At 52.2% G+C, this 22350-nt stretch overlaps 1 protein-coding gene across 5 annotated transcripts in view; it reads left to right on the top strand.

The window, feature by feature from the left end:
- RPH3AL (rabphilin 3A like (without C2 domains)) overlaps window positions 1-22350 on the top strand; it is a 138234-nt gene that overhangs the window by 41735 nt on the left and 74149 nt on the right. For all 5 annotated transcript variants that reach the window (XM_032849363.1, XM_032849358.1, XM_032849359.1 and 2 more), the window contains 3 exons: window positions 10075-10187; window positions 15230-15373; window positions 17774-17903. In XM_032849363.1, coding sequence (XP_032705254.1) covers window positions 10111-10187; window positions 15230-15373; window positions 17774-17903 — 351 coding nt within the window. In that variant the 5' untranslated portion in view covers window positions 10075-10110. The remainder of the gene's footprint in view (window positions 1-10074; window positions 10188-15229; window positions 15374-17773; window positions 17904-22350) is intronic.

The raw sequence follows: 22350 nt of genomic DNA, 5'->3' as shown, positions 1-22350 counted from the left end.
AAATTGGAGGGCTGGCATTCGAAGTGAGAGGGGGAAGAAGTGGGATGCTTTGCATCTCATTTCGATTGGAGGCTTTCCACAGCATTTCAGCCTGGGAACCAGAAAACGGATTCAGTTAGACAAAGAGACAGGCAGGGGTTTGGGCCCAGCCGAGTGGGCATTATGGGTGAGGATTTACTTCCCTGGGGAGAAGACCCTGCCGTGGTAAGGGAGGCCTCCTCCCTCAGGAAGCCTTCTGGGGGCACAAAGAACCACCCCAGCTCACCCTGCAGCAAAGTCAGACACACGGTCCACACTCAGTGCGGTTTTGTTGAATGAATGAGGGCAATGGAGCCAAAAGTGGCTGCTGCTTGCCTTTCGGAGGGCCACAGCAGGCTCTTTGCTCTGTGACTCAGTGGGGCTGTGCCACCGAACGGGCCATGGGGTGTCCAGGATTGGCTGGCCTGGCAGACAATGGACAAGAAAGGCTGCAGGAATCTGAGCAGGGGCCGTGGGGTCTAAGAGAACCCCATGTGAAAGGAGGACAGTGAGCCGGAGACACGAGGACAGGTAGGGTGCCTTACATAGCCTTAGAAAATGATGACGGAAAGAAATTCACCCCCAGTGCCAAAGTGTACTGTTACGCGTGGACTCTGCATTTCCTGCGTGGGCACGCAGTGGGTCCATCGTGCCATCACTGTGCCTACTTCTTGTACCGAATCCTGCCATAAACCCTTGTCCAGGTCATTTGTCATTTGTGATATCGACAGTGCCTTTGTGCTTGGATGTGTTGTTGTTGACCATTCCTCAGGAGCTGGGGTCCTTTCTAGATTTCCTATGGTTCTAGTCGGTGGAGACCACATTGAAGGGTGGGCCAAAGGCAGGACCCGCGAGGCCTGTACGGCGGATGGGCCTGCGCGTGGTTAGGGAAGTGTGAGGGTCACACTGTGGGGCCTCCACTTGAGGCCGGGGAGGCTGGGCGTTCGTCCACAGGCTGCGGTCAATGCTCGAAGGTTAGTATTAGGTCCGTAAAGGTGGACGGACACCAGCCGTGTTCCGAGCACCGTGCTGGGGCCGCCAAGGTGCATCCTGGGAGCTGCGGTCTTCATACGGGTAACAGAGGTGGAGCGCCCCCCGCCCCCCATACGAAGGGGGATGAAATGCTGTGGGGAGGCAAGGGGGCTGGATTCCAAACAGGAGCTGGGTGGGGAGGAGTAAGGGAATTCCCAGACAGGCGGGGCCAGGCCGCCTCAGGTAGATGGTGCGCAGGAGCCATGTTTCCTGAGAGGCAGACCCGCGAGGCCAGAATGCTCCCAGGCTCCTGGCGGCTAGAGTGTGAGTTTCATGGAGGGATGTGGTGGCAGGTGAGCTGGGAAGGGTTGTTCGGGCCAGATCATGGATGACCTTGAGTGTGGCATAGGGTTTTGTTTGTTTGTTTGTTTTTTCCTATGGCAGTGGGGAGCCCTTGGAGGTTTTTGAACAAGGGAATCCCATGTCCTGACCTGAGCTTTAAGGATGAGCTCTCTGGCTGCAAGTGAAGGGCGTGAGGCCTCAGGAGGTCCAAAGGCCATCTGTGAGGCCTAATAGGAGAGGCGGAGAACAGAACGCGGCGGGGAGGGAAGAGTCACTCGAGGAAGCAGATCTGTGAGGACGCTTGCTGACGGGGTGGGTTCTAGGGACGTTTGTCAGGCAGTGGCTTCCTCAGGGCGCCTCTTCTCCTGAACCCTGGAGCCCTGCCTCATGTGTAATTAGCCCAAGACACCACAGGGAGGTTCCCTCTGGCTTCAGACAGGCCTCTGAGGCTTCCTGTCTGGCTCTTTGATCCTCCCGGGGCTGCTGACAGGTGGAGGGAACGTGGATGTCTCCGCTCACCTTATCTTGCTATTAGCATGTTGCCCGTATCATGGTAACCGAACAGATGTCAGGGCCTGTTGCTAGGGGTTCCCTGGAATATTAATACCTGGGCGTAGAACTGAGGGCTCTTGCAGGCATCTCGGAGGCCTTGGGAAGCACCAGCTCGGGGGCAAGTATTTTTAATATTCATCCCTGCTTTTTCTCCCTTCTTTAGACCCTCGCCACCTCCTCCCCTGCCACCCCATCCCCTCACAGTGAGCTTGTCTCGGGTAGGCAGACCAGTGGTAGAGGGGGAACGGCCTCTCCACCCTCCCGCCCCGGGCAGGCATGCCTGAAGGCTCACAGCAGTGGGGCCCCGGGGGCTAGAAGCAGGCTCTGAGGCCTCGCGGGTGCTGCCGTCTGGGCGTCGGCTCAGATTTGGCACCAGGATGAAGCCTCTTTCCAGCTCTGCACAGGCCACCCGAGGAGGCTCTGGGGCCTCCCCCAGCACCTCCTCCTCACTCTGGCATGGCGCTGGGGGTAGGCTGCTTCTGTTTGCCCCTTGTGTCTATTTGCCTCCCGTGTCTGGGCTTTTGGCCTTCCCATGGCTCACAGGTTTGAAAGTCCCAACTCCACAAACATCTGTGGAAGGGGGTTTGGAGGGGTACTGAGGCCGGGTTGCGATTTTGTTTACCAGGTATTATTTGTATCAGTTATTCGTTGCCACGATAATGCTGCGTAATAACCACCCCCAAACTTGGTACGACATCTATTTATGGTTCCTGAGTCCGTGGGCCAGCTGTGGCCCTTGGCTGGACCACGCATTCCTTTCATCATGCTTCAGCAGCTCAGAAAAAACCTCCTGCACTGCACACGGAGGGATGCACGTGTGTTTCTCGTTCTCTCTCAGTGGCTCTTTGTAGCCAGAGCCCTGTACTTGCTGGTGACTGTGTTGGCCTTTGTACAGTGTCCCCTCTTCGGCCCTGCGGTTTCTCTGAGCCCTTCCCTTCAGCCTGCTTCATTCCCACTCTTTTCTCTGTATCAGTTCTTCTCTTCCCATGAGGTTGTCGATGCACACCATACCCAGGGGAGTCACCGTCCCAGTCGTCTCCGTGGAAGTCTCCCTAAAACAAAATCAAGGAGGTGGAAAATGCCAGGGTCTAAAGGTGGGAGACATAACCACACCAAAGAAAAGGTCATTAGCTTTGGTAATAGGGCAGTTGCCTCTTATCCCCGCCCTGGCCCCTGGCAGGCGGAGCAGAGACACCGGGGTGTGTGTGTGTGTGTGTGTGTGTGTGTGTGTGTGTGTGTAATCCTTCTCAAAGGGCGGGTGGGTTTGCAGCTCCCCACCCTCTGTGACCTCAGAGACAGCCTGGGCTGCAGCGTGTCCCAGTGCAGTGTTAAAGCGGTTTGGAAGGCTGGGAATCTGACCGCAGGGTTTTCTTGGGTCAGTTATGATTTGGGCTGCTTAGTGGAGTCTATAGGAGCGTGCTCTCATCTCATCCTCACCTGGGGTGGAGGGGGAGCCCCCACCCCCGTTTGGAGGAGAACATTGGCTGGAGGGGAATTACCTGACCGCCTGGGTCACTTGGGGCTCTGGGTTCACATCTGTGTTCACTTTACTGGATTCTGAGCGCAGGAAGACCTTTAAGGGGACAGAAGGTTTCTTTCAAGTAGATCTGAATGTTTATGGAGAGGAGGCCTTGTTTTAGTGATTATGGGACTGTGTACATCATAAAACCAAATTGTTGGAGATTTCCAGATAGGTTTTAAGTTCTGGGATCAAAAATACAAAATCCATATGAGGCTAATGGGACACTTCAAAAGTGCTGCTGTCACTTCAAAAAGTAGTGGATAATTCTAGAAGCACCTTGGACAGAGTAGGCCAAGACCAGCACCTGAAAACTTTGAGGGACTGTGAACGTCACTGTGGTAAAAGTTGTCTCAACAATATATGAGAAAAAAATGTGCTTTCCCTTTGGGGAATTTATCCTAAGAAAACAATCAGAGATAGGCACTGAGTTTCACCCCCCAGAGATCCATTTTGTTGTTGAATATAAATACAGGAGAACCAAATTGGAAACGATCTATGGGCTCCCAAACAGGACAATGATAAAATATATCCAGAATGCTAAGCCAAATGATTAAAATCCATGTTTCTGAGGAATTTTAACAACGTAGGAAAGTACAATGTGATAAGAGAACACCAAGCAGGATGTGTGGCAAGAATCCAATTTTGTTTGAAATCTCTACGGAAATACCTGGGGGAAAAAAATGGGAGGCCTTACATTGAGACGTCAGGAGTCTCCATGTGGGGTGGGCAATAAGTGAGTGTGGGCTGGTTTTGCTTGTGATACCCTGCTGTGCCCAGTGGAGACAGCCGGGCTGTGAGGGCAGGGTTTGTCTGCAGTGACTAACGCCCAGGGTGAGGGGCTTTGGACCTTAGGGAGAGGAGAATTGAATCTCTCTGGAAGCCCAAATTTATTTTCACAGATCTGCTTCAGAAAGTTGCCTGAGGCTCATGAACTCCTTCCCCACAGAATTGTCTCAGGACATGATCACCAGGCATTTCCACTTCCCTGTTCCTGGTACCCAGAGTGAGGGTGTCCCTTGAGCCCATGTGCCCCTGAGGGCACAGCCTCCAAGGGCTCAGTGAGCCTCGCTCTGCGGGAAGGAGGCCCCACTCACAGGCCTGGAGTCCCAGCCTTTGGGCACACTGGCTTCTTGGAGGGGAGGTGCTGACTACCTGGTGGTGAATCCTGAGGAACAGACCATTTTGTGAGTGAGCAAGTTGCAGAGCAAGCTTGGCCCCGCTCTGCTCTGGGCACGCTTGGCTTGTTGTCTGCATCGCTCCTTGTCGGGGAACACCTGTCTCTCTGATGAATCAGTTCCACTGAACAGAGAGTCACTGAGCACCTGCTGCGTGGCTGACCCTGTGCTGGGCTCCAGGGATGGAGAAGGGAGGAGGACACAGGCCCCTGGAGAGTTCACAGGCCCGTGGGGGAGGAAATGGGAGCATGTGGTCAGTAGAGTGGGGGGACTCTGGGTTCCCAGGTCTGAGCCCACCTCCTGCAGGACCTCCTTCCTTGGCGGAACGCACATACAAGTATGCACACACACACTGGAGAGTACTCTCCTGTGGGCTCTTTGCCTTCACAGCTGGACAGACTTCAGAGACAGACCTGGCCCCGGCTGCCTGTTATCCCCTTGCTTACAGAGGAGGCCAGAGCTCGGCGCAGCCCTCTTTCCGCAGACCCTGCCACCTTGCTTCTCTCTAGGCCCTTGGCCCAGTCCCTCTTTCCTCCTGGAGAACGTGTGGTTTGCGTTTCCTGTCTTTACTTGCCTTCTCTAAGCCCCTGTTTGGTTCCCTCTTCAGCTGATTTTTTTTTTTTTTTTAATTCGACGGAGAGAGATCACAAGTAGGCAGTGAGGCAGGCAGAGAGAGAGGAGGAAGCAGGTTCCCCGGTGAGCAGAGAGCCCGACGCGGGGCTCGATCCCAGGACCCTGAGATCATGATCCGAGCTGAAGGCAGAGGCTTAACCCACTGAGCCACCCAGGCGCCCCTTCAGCTGATTTTTGACCCGGATTGATTGGAGTTTGTTCATACAAGAGTGTAGTCCATGTTCAACTCCCAGGGTCCTGCTCTTTGGAGTCTTTAAGGTCCCAGCTCTGAAGTGTGCACGGGCCTTGGGAAGGGGCCCTCCCCGGCCCTCCTTCCGGAGCCCCCATTGGAGGAGAGCAGAGCCCTGGGAGGTGTGTGTTGGTTGGTGGTGAGCACACAGCTTGGCAGAAGGGCCCCCGGATGAAAAGGGTTCAGGAAGGACAGGGCTTGGCTGGAGAGTCAGGGAGCTGGCAGCTCAGACTGAAGAGCTTTGGAGAACCTAAGCTGGCTCCGTTGGCAGTTTCCTAAAATGTGGCTCCTCGAGCTGCCCTTCCTCTCTCACCATCTGTCCCCATCTGTCCCGAGGTTGCTCTGCGTAGGCAGAGGACAGCTGTGCCTTATGAGATGTTTGCGGCATCCTGGGTGGAAGCCCGAGTTGTCTCCCGGAGCCACCCCTATGGACATGCTCAGCCATGATCTTAGCAGATCTTAGCATCGATGAGGACTCTGCCAGCCAGCATTCACAGTCTGAGACCCCAGGAAGTGACACCTGTCTGCTTGCCTTCCCTGAAGCTGGGGGACAGGGGCATGCCTTTCTGCTCCCACCCCGGGGGGACTAGGCTAGGGTGGGGCTCAGTTCCCAACTCCCGGGTTGGAGCAGCCACCAGTCTCCTGTCCCCCCACCGCCCTGCCCCTACTACCACCTGTCCCCCCCTCCCTGCTTATTGGAATTGCTCAGGGTGGCCCCTCCGGAATGTCTGTCTCAGCCCCTTCGGTACCTATGAGAAAACGCAGGCCCAAGGAAGATAACTGACTGGTTCCTGGCCTTCCAGTAAGTTTGCATAAAAGCCAGACTTTCTCAGGTCTTTTCTGTCCTTGAGTCTTTTCTCTTCCTCACTGCCCCTGAACCCTTCCCTCCGCCCTACAGTGGAGGGTGACCCCATGCAGAGACATCACTATGGAACAAAGGGTTATTAGGCCAGCTCTGTTAGCTGTGTAACCTTTCCTCAGTCTCTTAACCTCTCTTGTTTCTCTTCTGTCTAACAAGAAAAATAGTGATGAGATTTAGAAAGAACAGAACAGAAATGCCTGTGGGTGGTTGCAGAGTTGTTTCAGCTAAAGTTTTAAAAAGAGAAGAAGAGGAATAGAATTCAAATGGTCAGAGGAAAAATTAATGTTAGCTAGGGGGTTCTCTTGCCCGTGATCCCCAAGGATCTTGCCTCTCTAGGAAGTGACCCAAAGGAGACAAAAAGAGGTTCATTCCATAAAGATTGATTTAGGCTTTTGAAACTGCTGCATCTCCCTTCCACATGTGCTGTCTTCTGGATGTCCCCACCTGTCCTCACCATGAAGGAGGTGAAGGTTTAAGCCTGAGAGCATAGGACCCTTTTTTCTCCTCAACACCCCCCTCCCCCCGCAACTCCATACACTCTAGGTTTAGAAGTTCCTGCAGAAGATGAAGTTCCCACCCTGAGGTTCCCTGGCTTGCTACAACCTTCTGGGGTCACCACTGGTGTGCCGCTGCTTCTGTGGGGGTGACTGGTAGAGCAGAGGGGTGACCCCCTCCTCACTATGTCCAGCTGCCCCTGCCCAGGCAGGAAGGCTCAGGACCCTCGTAGCCTGGGACCTGGCGCCCCCTGCAGGAGCGGTGGCACCTGGGCGGTGATCACAAATGACCAGCGGGATGCCCACTTTACCCAGGCACCTTCTCTCCTGGTCAGGGAGACCCCCATCACTTTCATTTCTTGAAGCTCCTAGAGTATTCTTTTAAACAATAATAAACAGGGCTAATGAGCTGTAGTGTGGTCTGCACGTTCACTTGGAACAGAGTAATGCTTTTCATAGCCACGGGGCAGTGTGATTGTGCTGTTCCCAAGATAACAAGTTCTGAAAAGCAACAAAACAAACCGCAGAGCACTGAAGGCTGGAAGTGGGATGCTGGTTTACAGGTGTTTGATGAGTGTGTCATTTTTGTCCTGGTCTGTGTTTTCCTGGATCATACGTTAGCCTCATTTGGGAGAAGGTCAAGACTTTCGATTTGAGAAGGCCTTTAGTGATGGTGGCTTCCTAGTGCTGGGCCTGGCCATGGGGTCTCTGCAGGTGGGTCTTTTAGGGTCTGGATGTGCATTGGGCTCTCTCCCAAGGTGGCCCCACAGTGGAGAGAGAGCAGGTGCTTGGATGTGCCGAATGGGACAGAGACCACTGCAGTCAGGGTCATGGGCTTGGGCTCTGTGTGGGTCAGTTAGCTACAGCCTACTCACTGCCCCCTGCTGGTCATCATAGGAATCGGTGACATTTCTCTGGAACAGCAGTTCTCAAACTGTGATCCCTGGATCTGGGGAGGGTGTCTCCACCACCTTTCAGGAAATTCACAAGGTCAGAACTGTTTTCATAATAATAACGAAATGCTCCATCCCATTCTCTCACAAATGTACAGAAAAGGAAGAGTTCATGAATATGGTTTCAGATGCCACATTAGCGCTAAATCTTTAAGAAGCTACCATCGGTTGAACCTGGTACATGAGGAAAAAATATCCACGAATATTTGGAAAGACTGTTAAAATACTCCTCCTTTTCCCAACTATAGTACATGTTTGTGAGAGTCTAGATGTCCGTCATGTGGAACAAAACCACAGAATCACAAAAGATTGAACAAAAAATCAGATATCATCCAGCTAACTTTTGTTAAACCAAACATTACACAGATCTTTAAAAATGCAAAACAAAGCCATTATTTTCACTTGTTTTTGTTCTGAAAATGCAGCTTTCTAAATTGAAACATGTGAATGCCTAATGGGTTTATTGTTTTTCGATGAATCTAAATTAATTTTTTTTCTCAGTATTAATTTCTAATGTGGTATCAATAGATACAACCCACATAATTTGGTGTTCTCAAAAACTTTTTATGACCATTTAATGAGATGTAGTTCATATACCATAAAATTCACATTCTAGAAGGATTCAATTCATTGGTTTTAGTTTATTCTCAAAGTTGTGCAACCATCACCACGACCTAATGGCAGAATATTTTCATGACCCCAAAAAGAAACCCTGAACCCATTAGCAGAAGCTCATTCCTTCTTCCCTCCGCCCACACTCCAGCCCCTGACAACCATTAGTCTGCTTTCTGCCTCTGTGGATTTGCCTGTTCTGAACATTTCTTGTAAATGGAATAATACAACATGTGGTCTTTTGTGACTGGCTTTTTTTTTTTTTTTTTTTTTTAGTAGGCTCTATGCCCAGTGTGGGGCCCAATGCAGACCTTGAACTCATGACCCTGAGATCAAGACCTGGGCTGAAATTAAGAGCCGGACATTTAAGCGACTGAGCCACCCAGGCTCCCCTTTTGTGCCACCTTCTTAGACTTAGCCATCTTATAGCTTATAGCAGTACTTCACTTTTAATGGCCAGATAATATTCTGTTGTGTATGGGTAACTCCATATGATCTCCATTTATCAGTAGGCGGACATTTCAATTAGTTCCACTTTTGGGCTGTTGTGAATAATGCTGCTATGAACATACAAGCTTTTTTTTTTTTAATATTTGTTTATTTGACAGAGAGCACAAGCAGGGGGAGGGGCAGGCAGAGGGAGAGGGAGAAGCAGGGTCCCCACTGAGCAGGGAGCCCGACCTGGGGCTGGATCCCAGGACCCCAAGATCATGACCTGAGCCCTTGAAGGCACACGCTTAACCGACTGAGCCACCCAGGCTCCCCACCAGCCTCAGTAGTTTTTAAGAGTAGGAAGGATTCCTCTGTTTGAGATCTGTTGGTCTAGATGGGATTGGACGAGGGCAGTGTGGATAACTCAGTGCAGCCCGTCATCTTTGCTCTGGGGTTGAGTTACAGCCGCCATTCTCTCCGCCCATACACACACACACGCACACACGCACACATGCACACACGCATACACACACAGTCCGTTCAGCATACATGCTCAGTACCCTTATGCTAGATCATCAAAGAGCTGGTCATAGCCTCGGGGGCAAGGAGAAAGGCAGCTGGACTAGACCATGCACATTAAAGCACCAGGAAGTTCTGAAGCAGAGTGGCCTCCCTGCTGGATTCCCAATGGTGCCATCTTCCTTGTAGTCCTGGCTGTAGCTTTGGCTCCCCACCCTCCCTCCTGTCCTGGGGAGCATTGTGATGGTCAGCAGAACATGTTGGGGAGCAGAAGCCGTGAAGGTGGCCAACTTTAGCTGCACGCGTGGGCCTGGGGTGGCCATGGTGGGTCCCCCAGGCTTGGGAGTGGCATATGGCCTCCCCGGGCCATCTAGCTGTGTGCCCCGCAGCCCCAGCCCCTCCTGCTTGGCACTGTGCTTCATGGGTAGGGGCTGAACTTGGGAGTGGTAGGAGTCAATTGCCCTCCCCTTTTTCCTCTTCCTTCCCTTTCTGCTTCTAACTCCTGATGTCCTGCCAGTCCTGTCCAATCTGGTCACTTAGCTGCATGAGCTACCTAGTTCCCCCTCCCCAAATTATGATCCTTTTGAATGACGAGTTTTGAGGGAACAGAAGCCAGAGGATTCTCATGGCCAGTCATCTGCGGGTGGCCAGGTATGGGGACATGTCGGAAGTGCCAGTGCTTGGTGCCTGACGGTCCCTGGCTGCCACCTGCACCCCAGCTGATGGCGTGCTCTTGGTTGTTCCCCCTTCTCCCTTCAGATGTGACTCCCTGCCCCGCCCTGGGCACTCCGAGCCATGGCCGACACCGTCTTCGGCAGTGGGAGCGACCAGTGGGTTTGCCCCAACGATCGGCAGCTCGCCCTGCGAGCCAAGTGAGTACCTCCAAGGCCCTGCCAGCCCTTCCCTTCCCTCCTTCTCCCTGCTTCCCTCCTTTTAGGGGCAGGATTCAATATCAGGGACCCAGAAAGAGAAGCTTGGGGAAAAGTGCATGTCTAATGCCCGCCACACTCCGGGCCCCAGGGTTGGCACTGAACATTCACTCCTTTAACTGGAATTTACCCTCATTTCTCCAAGGAGGAAAGGGAGGCCGGGCTCCTTGCCCAATGGCAGACCTTGGGACCCACGCCCAGGCCCCCTGACTCCCAGGCCTACAGCAGGCTGCAGGGGATCAAACCACTTCCTCTGCCTTCTCTGGTGAGAGTGTAAATCCCCCTGTCACTGAGCCTTCAGTCTCTGAGCCCCTGGAGGCAGGGAGACTTTGATACTTGGATGCCCCTTCACCTGAGGGCCTCACACTGAGAGGGCAGAGCAAAGGCTGGGCAATGAACCTTGCCAGGCTGAAACACACAGCCAGCCTCGAAGTGTCCCCAGTCTCCTCCAGTACCCTGTCAGGGTCTCTCCGGTTCTGGTTTGTCCCCTCCGGCTCCCAGTTTTCCTGTTATCCCTCAGCCTGGTGACCCATCAGACCCAGTTAGGTCAGGCCATCTCTACCCACCTCCCCACTGTGGCCAGAGACCAGGGCCTCCCAGATACCTCTCCTGCCTTCCAGGCTTCCCTCTCCATCCAGGGATTTGGAGGCCCCTGGTGTCTGATAAGCCCCAGGAACACCTCTTCAATCTGTCAAACCATGCCAGTTATGGGAGCCAGCATTTCCCATAGGGGACCAAGTTCAAGAAATTTGCAATTAGATGTTACAGGCCTGCAGGGGGACAGAGATGAAACATCAAAGAGGGCTAGAAAAATTAATCCAAAATGCCCAAGAGTGGAGTCCTCCGTGATTGGCAGGCATCTCTGTGCATAGGTTAATTTGTCCCTCTCTCCAGGATGGCTCGGCTCCTTTCAGTCCCCTGTGCAGCCCCTGTGGGGGAGAGCAGGGAGGAAACCAGTCGCTTTCCCTCTCTGCCCCGATGCTGGGCGTGACGATGTGTCCTCCTTGGCAGGATACAAGGAGCTGGGGAGAGCTGCTGCCGGGGTCTGGTGTGACCAGGGCCTGGTGTGACCTAGTGTGACCCCTCATGACCCCCCTGGCATTTCCTTCAGTTCTCCCTGACCTTGTCTTGCCCTCAGCAGCAGCCAGAAGCTGTTGTAGTATTTTTTAGTAGAGCAGATGCTTTTATCTCCTCCCCAGGGTGTGCTGCCTTGTACTGCTAGGCTCCTTGTAATGCCAGGCTCCGTAAAGGAGAATACTACAGATCTTGCATCCAGGTTCTGTGCCCTGAAGGTTCCTCTGGGAGGCCTGGGGAATTTGCCTTCCCTGGCTTCGGCTCAGGTCTGTCCTCCAGCACTATAGGATACTCTCTAAACCCCTACTAGGGGCCAGGCACTGACTGCACAGCAGTGAACAAGACTGATGTGGTCCTTTGTCTTAAGACCCTGGTGGGGAGAGGGGAGCAATATACATGGAATTACCCCTGCGCTGCTACTTAGACAGCAGAAACAGGCAGTGGGGGTGAAGGCAGGTGCTAATTTAATCTGGGAATTTGGAGAGGCTTCCTGAGAATGTGGTTTATGTTGAGTCCTGGAATAGCAGTAAGTGTTAGATGGAAATAGGGGGAAGGAGCTTCTAGGCAGAAGGAACAGTATGTGCAAAGGCCCTGGGGTAGAAGGAACAGGACGTGTAGAGGGCCTGGCAGGAGGCTGGTGTGGCTTGAATGCAGAAGGAGGTGATGAATGGGGTGAAAGGAAGCTGGGGAAGTGGGCAGGGGCCAGATGGTATAGGGCTGGTCCTCCAGACTCGCATTCAAGAGGGACGGACAGAGGGTCCTACTTGGCTTTAAAATAATGTTTAAGCTCCATGATGGAGCTATGCCTGGGTTGTCTGGGAATTCTGAGAATGGACTCAGCCCATTTTGGAGGGGATCTTCACCCAGAATATGAAGCAAGTCCTTTTTTTTTTTTTTTTTTCTCTCTAAGATTTCATTTATTTATTTATTTTAGAGGGTGAGGACATGAGCAGGATGTTGGAAGGAGGAAGGGGGAAAGAGAGAATCTCAAGCAGATCCATGCTGAGCACGGAGCTTGATGTGCTGCTTGATCCCAGGACCCTGGGATCCCAGACCAAAAGTTGGACTCAACCGACTGAGCACCCAGGCGGTCCCTAAAAGAAGTCTTAAGACTAAAAGAAGTCTTAAAAAGGAATAGGAGTGATGCAGTGGAAAGGGGATTTAGGGAGGTGGGCAGGCACTGCAGGTGGAGGGCACAGCGTGGGCAAAGGCCTGGAGAAGACAGCATGCAGCCCAAAGCACACTGTGTGAGGCCAGGGCAGCGGAGGGGTGAAGGTTCCATACCAGGGGACCCTACTGACAGGTGCCAGGGGCCACTGAAGACTCTTCCTTGGGGCTTACAATCACAGATGCATTTGGCAGCCACGAGCAGTCCACCTTTGTGGCGTTGGACGGGGGCATTCAGGGGAACAAGAGGCTCCGTGTTAACCAGGGCCATCGTGGGAGTTGCGACCTGACCGGATAGGGGCAGTGGGCCAGGGGAAGAGTTTGTCTGAGGGGGCAGGTTGTCAGAGTTTGGTCGGTGACCAGATGGAGGCAGAAAAGGAGGCCAAGAAGATGCCCCAGGGAAGCCTGGCTGGGCTTTCAGCAGCCATGGGCCCTGGACTCCATCTAATCGCTCTCAGCCTCCTTACTCTGCTGAGAGAAGGGGAGGCCAGCCTTATAGGATGACAGGAGGGTCTGGCGTGAGGAGGTATGCCATGCCCGGGGCTGGCGCCAGGCCCAGAGCTAACCGGGTAGGAGTGGCACCCTGCAGGTCGGATGATGGTGCTGGTGCTGTGTCCTCCCATTTCTGTGTTCCCGGACCTGCCTTTTCCCTGTGGGGTAGGAGGCCTGAGGCTGGGGACCCTGTTCTCCAGTTCTCCTTCGCTGGCCCAGGGACTCACACCCGGAGGGTGTCCTGGCCAATCCCTAATTACCTGAATCCCAGAAATGCTCAGGTGGAGGAAACCTGCAGCTCGGGGTGGGCAAGTGTTTCTTTTCAAGGCCTAAACCCCTTGAGTCTGCTCGATACACAGAAGAAAGGTGGGCCCATGCCCCTGCTCACTCTAAGGCCTGGCCTCCCTTCCTCTGTCTACCGGCCCTGCCCCTTTCCCGCTGTTCGCTTGCCCCGGCCCTGTGAGGACCTCTTCCAAAAGTGTTGCTCTAGGCAGTATTTCTTTTTCACTTGGAGACATAGGCAGTCTAGAAGTCTGGAGACCCTTGGTACGGCACCTTACTTTATGTCTTTGCACCTTTGCATGTGTGGCTTTCCTGCCTGAACACCATTACCTTCTTTCTCTGGGGGAAGCACCTTTCATCCTGCAAAATCCTGTAGGAGCACTGCATCTTTGGTCTAGCCATTCCTGATGGTTCTGCCCATGAGAATGCTAGTCATCATCAAGAACCATCCCGGATGAAAGCAGTTGGGCATTTGCTATGTGCAGAGCACTTTGTATACCCTGCCCCATTTACTCTGCATGGCATCCCTTAAAGGGATGGATCAGGAAATCCGGGATGAGCAGCTGCCCACATTCTATGGTTGGGAAGGGACTGAGCTAAAGTTAAGACCATCTGGTGGACACCGGTCTGAACCCTTCCCCTTAACGGGCCTGCTGGACTTGCAGAGGAAGGACATGTTCTTTAGCTCTCCTGATGTGCACCGCATGGATAGTTACAAGAACCGTTAGCTGCAGTAGCCCAGATGGGGCAGTGAAGTAAGACCACCAGTGTCCATCCGTGTCAGGGAACCATCAAGAAGGCGTCCACATCCTCACCCTCCTGCCCTGTGTCCTGCATCAGAAACTCTTGCTTGCTGTCATTTCTTTAGGGAAGCCCTTCTAGAACCTTACCTCTGATTTGGTTAGTTCCCTGATTTATACAGCCTCCTAATGTCCACCTGCATGTACCCCCCCAGCAGCCTGTCCCCAGCACCTACCCAGCCTGGCCTTGCAGAGGACGCCCAGTGAATAGGTCACAAACGAATAGCTCTTCTCGTTTTGCATTAAGTAAATATTGGTGTCAGTGATGGATTGTCTTGTGTCCCCAAGCCTGTTGTCATTCTTCGGGGTGGTCACTTTGCTCTCTTGCCCGCCTCCGTGTTCCTAGCACCTGGCACAGAATGTCTCGGACAGGCTGGGATCTTGGGCAGAGATTTGGGGCTTGGTCTGTGGCTGCCACTCCATTCCCTCGAGAAAGACAGAAAGGGCATGCGTCCTTCCACTCTGTACTCCTGTCTGTCACCCGCCTGCCCTCGTTGGCTCTCCTGTGCAGCAGCGCCGCCCTTCTGCCCTCAAACCCTCTCATTTCCAAACTGCTATGTGCACCTCCTTTTACATTCAGGGTTCATTTTTGATCTAATTACCATTCTTTCCCATGCCACAGTGAGCTCCATTCACTTAGATGCCACAGAGCTCAGTCTTTTTTTTTTTTTTTTAAGATTTTATTTATTTATTTGTGAGAGAGAGAGTAGACAAGGTGGGAGAGGAGCCCAGGGAGAGGGAGAAGCAGGCTCCCCGTTGAGCAGGGAGATTGATACAGTACTCCATCCCAGGACCCTGGGATCACGACCTGAGCCGAAGGCAGAGGCTTCACTGTCTGAGCCACCCAGGTGCCCCCAGATCTCAGTCTTGCTGATCTTCTGCACTCTTCCCTCGCAGCCCCTTGTGCTGTGGCAGTGGCCTTCTCCGTCTGTCCAGTGGGTCATACCCATGGCGCTAAGTTAGCCCTGCCATCTTTGTGGGGCCCGGTGGCTGGCAGGCGTCAGAGCCAGCATCTGAAGCATCTGCCCTGTTCCCCGAACCCCTCTTCTGCACATATAGCACTTGGGCTGTCCCCAGACAGTTCTTGGCGGTGGGAGGGCTTTGTGATATGTAAGGGCTGCCTGAGTTTGCCCTGCGGTGGCATCAGGGCCGGCCATGTGCTCTCTCCAGGCTGCAGACAGGCTGGTCTGTGCACACCTACCAGACAGAGAAGCAGAGGAAGAGCCAGTGTCTCAGCCCTGCTGAGGTGGAGGCCATCTTGCAGGTCATCCAGAGGGCAGAGCGGCTGGACATCATGGAGCAGCAGAGAATCGGGTAAGGACTGCTTCTGAGCTGGGGCAGGAACAGAATGCTTGAGAAGGAAGCAAAGTCATTTAGTGTCAGATCTGTGGGCTGAGAGTGGTGCCCTGGGTCCTAGCGCTGGCATGCAGCACTGGGAGGGAGTCTGCTTTGCCCGAACACCCCTGGGGTGTAGACGCATCACTCAGCCCCACAAAGTCTCAATATTCTCCTCTGTAAGAAGTGGATTGTGGCTCCTGCGTGGGCCCTAGGCTGTGCGGGGATGAATGAGCGTGGTGAAATGCATTTGGAGCTCTTCAGCTCCATACACGTGAGGGTCTGCTCTGGTCCAGCCAGAGGAGGGATTTGAGGGGAAGTGGAACCTGGATCGTCCTGCCCCAACAAGGACTCCAAGAGAAGATGCTCTCCAGCTTGTTCTAAGCTCTTCTCCTGGCCTCCAGCGTCCAGAGCTGACCTCTATCCAGCCTTCAGACAGTTTGGTGGTGTCTCTTTTCGTTTGTTGAATTAAGAAAGCAGTTCATACCTCCTAGAAAATTGGAAAGACACGGAAAAACACAAGTAGGAAAACAAATGCAGTGCATGGCATTGAGCAGGATTTAATTTGATTCTGATCTCCTTGTTCTATTCATCTTTTTTGTTAAAATATGTGATCATTTAAAAAGTCAGACATTGTAGAAATGCAGTTGTTTTTTTTTTTTTAAGAATCTATTTATTTTGTCAGTGAGAGAAAGAGAAAGAGCACAAGCAGGGGGAGTAGCAGGAAGAGGGAGAAGCAGGCTTCTTGCTGAGCAGAGAGCCCAATGCAGGGCTCAATCCCAGGACCCTGGAATCATGCATGACCTGAGCCAAAGGCAGAGGCCTTAACCCACTGAGCCACCCAGGCGGTATATTCTCCCCTGATCACCTCAGGGGAGAGTATAGGGAGAGGGGGCCTAGATGTTGCGCCCTGGGCTCTGCCTCTTAGGAACTATGTAACGCTGGTGGGAAGTGACTTTACATCTCTCAGCCTCAGTCTTCTTATCTTTAAAATGGGGGAAATAACATCCTCCTCCCTGGGAGGTTGAGATAACATACCTGCACTCTGTCCTGTGTTCCTTCATTCAAGAACTTTCCCTGTGTGTCCCCTGGGGACTGGAGATATAGTGGCCAACAAAACAGAAGTGGCCACTAGTTTTGTGAGGGTTGTAGTGTTGCCATGAAAAGAAGGGGTCATGGTGGGCTGAGGGGCCATGGGACCCTGAGGAGAGTCCCCTGTCCTAGGCTTAGCACGTTTCAGTGATGGCTCCTGGACACCCGGCGTCAGAGGTTCGAAGGGAAGCTCTTTTCTTTCTTCCTTCAGCTTCTTCATTTAGCCACTTGCTCAAACCAAAACCTCTACATCATCCCAGGTCTCCTTCTCTCTCTCTCTGACCTCCTGTACTCCATTTCCATGAATGCTGCCTCAGTGCCCCTTTACTGGGCCTCCCAGCATCTCCTGTTGGCTTCCTCACCTGCACTCCCTTGTTGTAGTCCTGGATTTCTAGGAGTGAGCTTTGAAAACTGCCACTCGGGGGGCACCTGGTTGACTCAGAAGAACCTGCGACTCTTGATCTTGGGGTAGTAAGTTTGAGCCACACGTCAGGTGTAGAAATTACTTACATAAATGAATAAATAAATAAGAATTTTAAAGAATTAAAAAAAAATTCAAATGTCCCTTAGATCAAATCCCACCTCTACTTAAAATTCTTCAGTGGCTTCATGTTGATCTTAGAAAATAATCCAAATCCTATTTTGTGTCCTACAAAACCAATGTAACCTGCCCCCTTCTCACCCCTCCAGCCTCCTTTTATCCCAGGATCCTGCAGGCTCACAAGGGAATGGCCACACTGGGCTCCTGGAGGTTCTCATATGCCAAAGCCTTTGTCTTTGCCACCCCCCCGCCCAACGCTCTTCCCTCTACCTGGAGTGCCCCCCACCCTGCCCTGCTTTTCGCCTGGTTTTGCCTTGTCATCCTTTAGCTCTCAGTTCACATGTTCTCACAGAGGCCTTCACTGATCTCCACCAGACATGCTCCCTCTCAGTCTTCTCCCTACACACTTACTTGATTTCATAGCACTCCCCCTGTCTGAAGTCAGTTTGCTTGTTGACTTTTTATGGGCTTTCTCTTTATTGTTCTATGAGAGCATGTCTGTCTCTGGCTTGTTTGCTACAATATCCCCAGGGCATGGCACATTGTAGGTACTCAATTAATAATTGGTGAGCAAATGAATGATTAGAAGGTAGCCTGGAAAAAGGGTGGGGCAGGGAACAGTATCCCAAGTGAGGGTACAGCACATGGGCCCTGGTATAGTGCTGGGGCCCCATGGCAGCCATACTGGGGCAGTGGTCAGGTTGGGAACAGGAAACACATCCATCTGACTCTGTCCTGTGCTGCAGACGGCTGGTGGAGCGGCTGGAGACCATGAGGCGGAACGTGATGGGGAATGGCCTTTCCCAGTGTCTGCTCTGTGGGGAGGTGCTAGGCTTCTTGGGCAGCTCATCAGTATTCTGCAAAGACTGCAGGAAGGTAAGACCCTGCTCTGGCTTCCCAATCTGGACCTGCTCTGTGACTTTACACCCTGGCTTCTAGGAGTGTATGTTGTGCGTGTCAGTGTGTGTCCTTGTGTGCAGGTGTGTGCACATGATATCCTGTCCTTCTTGGCAAGAAGAGTTAGAGCCTATGGTTGAATGGTCTGGCTTCTAGGACCAACTCCGGGGAGTGGACCTCTGGGTCTCACAGGCCTGGGTATAAATTCAGCTTTTCCACTAGCTGGATGATCTCAGAAAACTGGTTTAATATTTTGAGCCTCATCTTCCTCATCTGTAAAATAGGGATAATGTACCTTAGAAAATTGTGAGGATTAAATATTATATTCATTGGGTCTTAAAAACCTTGTCTGGCACAGAAGTACTCAGAAAACTTTATTAGTTATTAAAGAACTAAAATTCTCCTCAGGGCAAAACAGCGTGCTAGGATTATACTTCTAATTCTGTTGATCTGCTCTCGATCCCTGGTCCCTCAAATGAGAATGATCTTTGCTGCAAAGTGAAGTGGATTTTTCCCTTTTCTTATACTCCACTGGTTACTTAAATGGTGCCACATATTAAATTGTTTCAGATTGAGTCCCAGACTTCTTAAAATAACTTTTTGTTTTTCCTGGAGTTTCTAATTGCCTTTCATTTCTTACTGACCCAAGAATAATGTGCCTTCCAATCCTTAGGATTATTTAGCATCCCAATTTTACTGTCTATTGCATGGAGCCTACATTTTTCCCTCTTTTGGACCTTTAGTCCTACTCCAGTGTAAACTTATTGCTGCATAGCTGTCATCATGGGACTTCCCTTTACTACCCTCCTAGGTTAGAGAGCTGTTCCCAAGATACCATATCTCCCTCTTTCCTTTGTTTTTACTCTAGTTTTACTGTTACTTATCTTCCATTTGTTTTAAGCCTCAAGTTATTTTAGTTAACAAGATAGAGATAGAAACTTCTCTCTTGAGATTATATTGGATGAAGGAACAAAAACCAAATAATGATCAAATAAATAAGAATGTTTCATGAAGCAATACATTCTAGGAAGAAATAATAGGAAATAGAAGATTGGGGATGGGGTGGAGTGAAGTGGCTAGAGCCGAGAGGACTGTAGGATATAGAGAAGTCAAAGAAGTAAACATGGACTTAGCTGCGTGAAAGCTGTTGGCAACCTTGATAAGGTCATTTTGAGTGGCATTCAAAAACTGGGTGAGGGAACCCAGATGCAAAAGGGTCAATACACTGAACTAATAAGTGGAAAAGTCAGGATTTCAGCTAGATCATTTCCCCGCCTGTTCTGGGACATGTGGTGACCTGGGCTAAGGACTGTGGAGTCGCTGGTGAAGGGTCTCAAGAACAGTGGAGATGTGACCGGGGCCTGGGTGGCAGGATAGGGGTGGGCACTCCTGTACCCGCCTCTCCTTAACCCTTCCATGGCCCCGGGCTAGATACCAACATAGGCAGTGGGCAGAGGGACTCAGAATGTCTTGCTCCCAGCCCTTGGGCAGATTGGGTTGTACTTTATGACTTCTGCCTAGGACAGTGGGGCCCAGCATCCCATTTCCCCTTTCTGCCCCTCAACCCACAACTGCTATTAATGTTCAGGTTTGAAGGACCATGACGAGGGGGCAGAGGCTTGTCTCTTCGCCTGGAAAAGTATGGGACCTCTGCTATTGGGGCAGGATGCTGTCTTGACTGGTGAAGGATCCTTGGAGAGTCATTTCCTAGACAACAGTGGGAACCCCAGGGGAGGATCCCAGCTGCTTGGGGAGGGGTGGTAAAAAATGTTCTTCTAGATGCTCTGGACACTCCCCACCCCATTGTACCCTGGAGTACTGGGCTGTTCCAGTTTTTCTCTTTTTTAAGGTTTTATTTATTTATTTATTTGAGAGAGAGTAAGAGCTAGAGACAGAGAGAGAGCACACACAGAGGGAAAGGGAGAGAGAGAGATTTCCAAAGATGGAACTCCTGCTGAGCAGGGAGCCCTATATGTGGCTTGATCCCAGGACCCCAGGATCACAATGTTAGCCTAAGGCAGAAGCTTAACCAACTGAGCCATGGGCTTAACCCAGACAGCCCTGGGCTGGTCCAGTTTGAAATTGTTCATATCTTGCTGCGGACTGAGAATCTGATCTTGGCTTGGGCAGCAAGGTGAAGAGGCCTTTGGGTTTCCAAGGGAAGTGCTCCTGGGTAGAAGTGGGAGGAGAGGGTGCAAGTAGGCATTTGCATGTTTTCTTCTTCATCCTTGAGAAGATGGTGTCATTCATTTGTTCGTTCATTCATTCATTCATTCTGCAAATAGTAGAGGGCCCACTATATGCAGGCCCTGTTCTAGGTGCAGGCAATACTATGAGCAAGAGAGACAAAGCCCTTGCTCTCATGGAGCTTTTTTCCAGGGGTGGGAGAAGGGGAACAGCAAACAAACAAAATACTATCCGGTAGACTAAGGGCTCTGTAGTGAGTTAGAACAGGGCAGTGTGGTAGGGTACAACTAGGAGGGCCATTCTGAGCTTAGACCTGAGCACAAGCAGGACCCAGCTCTGGGAAGATCTGGAAGGAAAAGTGTTCCAGGCAGAGGGAGCAGCCAGCATGAAGTTCCTGAGGGGGAAAGCAGCTGGGCATGTTCAGGGAACTGATGAAGGCCTCTGGGGCAGAGGTGGACATGGCCATCACATGAGAGCTTCATAAGTCAAGGTCAGGAGTTGAGATTTGATTCTAAGTTTCATGGGATGCCAGTGGAGTGTTGTGAGCGTGGTGTGACGTGATCTGATTTGTCTTTATAAGTGATGAGCCTCTCTGCTGTCTGGTGAGTGGATGGCAGGGGGACATAAAGCGACAGTAAGTGTCGAGTTAGGCGCTGCCTGTCCTTGGGGATGAGACAGTGGGGCTGGACATGAGGCAGCACGGCATGGAGGCCATGTTCTAAGAAAGTCCATCTTTTCACTGTATCGAAGCAGGTGGGTGATGGAGGGTCGCAGGAGGAAAAGCGGGTCCTAGACTGCAGCCAGGCCAGAGTGAGAGGTTACTGGGTCCGTCCTGCGTGATGGGGGGCCGTGGGCCCCCTGCCTGCCTGCCAGTGCTGTTACTATGCACACGCATGGGTTGCAGTCCCGGTGTGGGGGTGGGGGCAGGCTGCAGAAGGGACGCTGGGAGATCTGGGAAGTGTCCAGATCTAAGTCTCAGGTGCTCCTGGCCACATGGAGCTATCCCCAGCAAGATCCCTGGCACATTCAGCAGCCACAAGCTAATGAGTGTGCCAGCAGAGCCTGTGATGCCGGGCAGGCCTTGGTGTGGTGACCCCCTCCGTAATTGGGCCTGCACGCCCGGGCCACCAGCCCTCATGGGAGGGGTGTGGTGGGAAGGGAGAGGGGCCGGCTGCTAATTAGAGAGGCCTAGCGCTTCTGATTGCTTAGCAGCTGAGTCAGCCAGCTTTCGGTTTGATTGAGAGCCTTGTCTGCACCAACCACGGGGGAGGCCAGACGGAGCTGCTGCAGAGCCAGCCTGAGCCTGGGACGGCATTGTCACCGTGACAGGGAAGCAGTCGCAGCTGTTCTGGTCTCAGACAAAATGTGTTCCGAGGTGTGGACAGAGGGGCCTGCCCGGAAAACAGTGGACGCCACAGTATGTGCTGAGTCCCCAGGGAAGAAGAAAGCTTCTGCTCTAAGATCCCAGCCCCAGCACTAGCCCCCACCACCGGCTCAGACTCAGGCCTATGTTTAGGGCCCTCTGCTCGCCTTGCCCTCCCCCACACCTCCCCACCCCCACACCACACACACCCCAGCTCAGGGTCCCCACAGCCTCCCTCAGGCCATCCTTGCTCTTGCAAACAGTGGACACCAAACCTGTGGTCTTTCTTACCTTACAATGTCCCTTGGGCTTTAGAACGCTCTTTAACAAAACTTGTTTGATCCTCAGGACGAAGCTATAGGGAGAGCAGGGGTGGTGAGGCTGTTCCCCAGTCATAGCTGGAGAGTAAGGGTTCAGTTGAGGTCACGTGGCCTGCTTGGGTTACCCAGACGGGTGGTGGGGAGCTGGGTCCCCCGGGGGTGTTTGCTGAGCCATGCTGGGCCTCCTCTCCTTCAGGCCAAAGCAGTCACAGCATTTCCCTTCCTTGGAGAAGCAGGGTTTCATCTTTCCTTTTTTTTTTTTTTTTTTTTAAAGATTTTATTTATTTATTTGACAGAAATCACAAGTAAGCAGAGAGGCAGGCAGAGAGAGAGAGGTGGGGAAACAGGCTCCCAGCTGAGCAGAGAGCCCGATGCGGGGCTCAATCTCAGGACCCTGAGATCATGACCTGAGCCGAAGGCAGAGGCTTTAACCCACTGAGCCACCCAGGCGCCCCAGGGTTTCATCTTTCTAAAGAATGCAGGAGAAGAAGCATATTCACGGGTTAAATATCAAGAACTTTTCTTTAAAATCAAGAATAAGACAAGTTCTATGTAT

This window comes from Lontra canadensis, unplaced genomic scaffold, assembly GCF_010015895.1.
Source record: "Lontra canadensis isolate GAN:19392208 unplaced genomic scaffold, GSC_riverotter_1.0 scaffold225, whole genome shotgun sequence".
NCBI lineage: Eukaryota > Metazoa > Chordata > Mammalia > Carnivora > Mustelidae > Lontra > Lontra canadensis.
The sequence above is the reverse complement of the archived record's forward strand: the minus strand, read 5'-3'. Positions and strand labels throughout refer to the sequence as shown.